Source organism: Diaphorina citri, unplaced genomic scaffold, assembly GCF_000475195.1.
Source record: "Diaphorina citri unplaced genomic scaffold, Diaci psyllid genome assembly version 1.1 scaffold1636, whole genome shotgun sequence".
In the NCBI taxonomy this organism is placed as follows: domain Eukaryota; kingdom Metazoa; phylum Arthropoda; class Insecta; order Hemiptera; family Psyllidae; genus Diaphorina; species Diaphorina citri.
This window is the reverse complement of record NW_007379062.1, coordinates 3515-7873: the sequence shown is the minus strand read 5'-3', so window position 1 is coordinate 7873 and position 4359 is coordinate 3515. Positions and strand designations below refer to the sequence as shown.

Sequence of the window (4359 nt, the reverse complement as noted above, 5' to 3'; positions counted from 1 at the left end):
TAAGCGAGTACCATGTGCTGTTTTAACGTTCACGGATACCGCGCTACCTCTTCCCCTTAGTCTCATACAGAGGGGAGAGCACCAGATTATGTTACATATACTCCCACGTGTTAAATACACCAGGTGTTATCCCTCACAGTACAACATATTATAACATGTGTGATAATGATGTTATGTTTGAACATGATGGATGACAGGTTCCTAATTGACTGACAAATCCGTCTGTCTCCAAACATAACAAATCTGAGAATGACAAGACCAAGTTCTTCTTCCTACTTCTTAGTAGGAGGAGAAAGGGGGAAGAATAAGAAGAATTAGGATAGAAAAGATCGAGTTACCAGAATTGCGTATTTTGAATGAGATTATAATAATAAATTACTTTTGTTGTTTTAGAGTTTAAAACAAATGGATGTCGTCGTTGTTGTTGTTGTTGGTGTTTTATTATTATTTAATGCATTTTGGATGTTCGAACGTTATTTTGTTAGGGCCTCAAATTTCGTATTGAACATTTTTTTTTCAATAGCTTCCGGGTTCTTCTGAAGGAGCTCTTCCATCCAACCAAACCTTTACACCCCCTCTTGCAAGGATCACAAATTAATATGTTTGTTTCATATTTTACAGAACTGGCCATTTGGATTTCAAGCTCCAGACCTTACGGAACAAACACTGATATGTGCTGATGAATATAAAACTATCGAAACTCGAGATACCAACCTATGTAATAAACTTAGGAAATAACTCACGAGTCTTATATGGAAATTGGAAAATGACATGAAAGATCAAGGTGAGCTGTAGTTGGAAACTAGAAGTCTATCAGACTACCTAGTCAAATGTTCGTGTGTTACGCAGAAATGCTCGTCACAAAAGCCGTTTTCCGATCAATAGATGGCTCGGAGGGTAGAGTATCTAGCTTGTATAAGCGCTAGGTCTGGGGTTCGATTCCCACCCAGGGCGACCTTAATCCTGAATAGATATAAGGTTCATTCTGGGAGAAGAGGGATCTGCAAATATTACCGAGTGCGAAAACAAGAAAACACAAAAATCTTGTAAAGTAGATAAAATAATAAAATGTAATGTACAAAAATTTCAATTACTCTTTCCGGGTTTCGAATAACTCTACAAATATATAAGGGGGAGTCTAGAAATGAAATAAATTAAATGTAAATAAAGAGGAACAAAATTATTAAATAATTAACTCCTGTATAAGAATTAAAACTTTAAAATATTATACATTGATTATAATTAATATCTACTTAAATCGCAGTGATAAATAATATTTAGATACGAACCTATACTAGAAAGATCAAAAGATCTAAACAAAATGATTATGGAAAAAATTGGAGTGAATGTCTCTCTTTTATTACCTAATGCGAAATGCCACATGGTTTTTCATTGAAAAGGAAAGCTATTCTTTTGACCACAGTAACCTAGATTATTCAGAAAACAATATTCTTTTCTTAACTCAAAACGGCGATAAGGCATTTTCAGACATATGGGATAAGGACGCCATTTTGAAACTATTTTTTGGTTTCAAAATGGCGTCTTAAAAATAATAAAAAAAATTGGAGTGAATGTCTCTCTAATGCGAAATGCCACATGGTTTTTCATTGAAAAGAAAAGCTATTGTTTTGAGCATAGTAACCTAGGTTCTATTCTGTATGCTATACATCATTATATTAGCTAGGGCGTTTCGTCGTTTTCTCCATTGCCCGAGACCCTGCACTAAACATTGGAGTTGCCGATACCATAGCTTGGTTCTGTCTGGATCATCAGCCTGCAACACAGAGAGAGGAGGTCAAGTTACAAGTTAGTTATATCAAGGGATTCAATGGTGCTAAGCATTGCGACGTTTTGTAAAATACTTCAAAGGAGATAGAAAGGAGCTTCAATTCCAGACTTTTTTTCTTTCTTTTTCGTGAAAAAATTGATTCTCAAAACTGCTTTACAATCTTCAGCATCCATGCTTATCTGAGATCGAAATAGTTTCCGCTAGCACTGCACTAAGAAACGAGAAATTTAAGATACAAATGAATTTTGTCTTTTCTCATAAAAATACAATAATTTCTCGTCTCGTCTCGCGTGCATCAGTAGTTTCCACTCCGGCCGGGATTTCAACCTAACACTTCTGGGTTGAGAGCCACTGCTCCACTCGGTCACTGTTTCTACCTTAAATAGTCTCACCTTGAATATGAAAGTGTCTCGTGTGGAAATCTCCTGCAGTTCAAAGTAATCCTCTCCCTCCATATCACAGTACACAATACACTTATCCAAGTACAGAGGTTCCCGCAGCAGAGCAAACCGGCCATTCTTCTCCTTGAGTAGAATCAGCGAGGCCTCTTTCACCCCGGTGGGCGGATACAGTTTGGTTAGACTGGTAGAATTAGCGAGGTCCTGTGAGTAGAGTTTGGAGGAGAGAGAGGAGGTGGTAGAAACCGTGAGGTCAGGTGATGGCGAGTGAGGGTCGTCTAGGTCGGTGAGGGTGGGGGTGTCTGAGCTCGGCTGAAACATGAGATAGAGGAAACGATAAGAAAAAACCGTGAGGTCAGGTGATGGCGAGTGAGGGTCGTCTAGGTCGGTGAGGGTGGGGGTGTCTGAGCTCGGCTGAAACATGAGATAGAGTTAACGAGTTAGCGATAAGAAAACTAATCAACAGCAAGCGTGCAGAAGACAGCCTTCTTAGGTTAGAGTTTAGCGCGCCTGCCTTGTACAAATCAACAGCAAGCGTGCAGAAGACAGCCTTCTTAGGCTAGAGTTTAGCGCGCCTGCCTTGTACAAATCAACAGCAAGCGTGCAGAAGACAGCCTTCTTAGGCTAGAGTTTAGCGCGCCTGCCTTGTACAAATCAACAGCAAGCGTGCAGAAGAAAGCCTTCTTAGGTTAGAGTTTAGCGCGCCTGCCTTGTACAAATCAACAGCAAGCGTGCAGAAGACAGCCAGGCTAGAGTTTAGCGCGCCTGCCTTGTACAAATCAACAGCAAGCGTGCAGAAGACAGCCTTCTTAGGCTAGAGTTTAGAGCGCCTGCCTTGTACAAATCAACAGCAAGCGTGCAGAGACAGCCTTCTTATGTTAGAGTTTAGCGCGCTTGCCTTGTAAGCGCTTGGGCGCGGGATCGATTCCCGCCCGGGGCGGATTTTATACTGAACAGATCGTCCAATTAATCTTATTTTGAGAAAATCGACCCATATGGAGGGTAGAGTTTGAATTATGGTTTAAAGGTTTAAACGTTTAAAACAATGTACATTTATAACTTCGCACTCAAAAAAGAGCGGGAATGAACAACAAGAATCTGTGCTTTTCGAATGTGTCGTCCGAAAAGTTGGTTCGTAAACTTCGTTATATTGTCAGCCTAGTTTGCTTGGTTGGTAGCGCGTCTGCCTTGTAAGCGCTAGGCCGCGGGTTCGATTCCCGCCCGGGGCGGATTTTATCCTGATGGATTAATGTTCGTTCTCGGAACGGCTGGCTTTCTCCTATCCTGTCTCTCTTCCCTCTTCGATTTCGGGACGATAAGAACTTAGCAGTTAAAGTTCCCTCTGTCAAACCTCTTGAAAAAAAAAAAAAAAAACTTCGTTATAAGTGTAATACCTACTATAATCTATACTTACCTTGTCTAACGTAACCAGTACAGCATTGACGGGAGTTAGTTTGATAGTTCTGCCACGTCTCCAGTTATGTTCGGTAGGTTGCGTGTAAGAAAGTTTGTCCTCTAGTAAGAATCGAACCTCGTCCTGATTCCAATCCAGTACATCTACCGATAGCTGAGGAAAGAAATTAGAGAGGATTATGGAGTATTTAATGTAAAATTTACAAAAAAAAATCTTATTGATACAATTAATTATTCTATTCTTTGTAAAATTTACAAAATTATGTACAGGGTGGCCCAGCGTTAACCTGACGAATTTGATTTGCACAGTATTTTGTTATAACTTGTCGTTTATGTTGAAGTGAATATCATGTATTTATTTATGTTTGAAGTGAATTATCACGAGTTCTATAACTTAAAATAATTGTTTTTACAATGGAGTCGTGGACCTCCGCAACCATGTATCTTCTTATTCTATTTTTATATTTTATATTATTTTGTTTTATCTTGTGACTCTTTGCTCAGAGGATATGTTTGATTTTTTATTTTTTATCGTGTGTCTATTTTGATTCACCCTCTCTACGCTGATCTTAGCTCGTGCTATTCTTTTTTATTTTTCTATAAAGATAACTCTACTCCATCTTCTTTTCTCTCTGTATATCATCATCCTTCTTTTCCCTCTGATCTAACATTTTCTCTTGTTTTTTCTACTTTTTTCATTTACTATTCTTCTCTTACCTTCCTCATTTGATATAAGTCGTATCCTACAGTTCATACCCT

General features: G+C 38.9%; 2 protein-coding genes across 2 annotated transcripts in view; one reads left to right on the top strand and one right to left on the bottom strand.

The window, feature by feature from the left end:
* The window catches only part of LOC103516666 (transcription factor 21-like), a 3775-nt gene extending 2580 nt beyond the window's left edge, over nt 1-1195 (top strand). The window contains exon 3 of the mRNA XM_008481648.2: nt 622-1195. Coding sequence (XP_008479870.1) covers nt 622-738 — 117 coding nt within the window. The 3' untranslated portion in view covers nt 739-1195. The remainder of the gene's footprint in view (nt 1-621) is intronic.
* A 121-nt stretch (nt 1196-1316) lies between these two features.
* Nucleotides 1317-4359, bottom strand: part of LOC103516663 — a 6268-nt gene continuing 3225 nt past the window's right edge. The window contains exons 4-7 of the mRNA XM_008481644.2: nt 3602-3754; nt 2182-2499; nt 1600-1774; nt 1317-1384 (exon numbers count right to left, since the gene is read on the bottom strand). Coding sequence (XP_008479866.2) covers nt 1643-1774; nt 2182-2499; nt 3602-3754 — 603 coding nt within the window. The 3' untranslated portion in view covers nt 1317-1384; nt 1600-1642. The remainder of the gene's footprint in view (nt 1385-1599; nt 1775-2181; nt 2500-3601; nt 3755-4359) is intronic.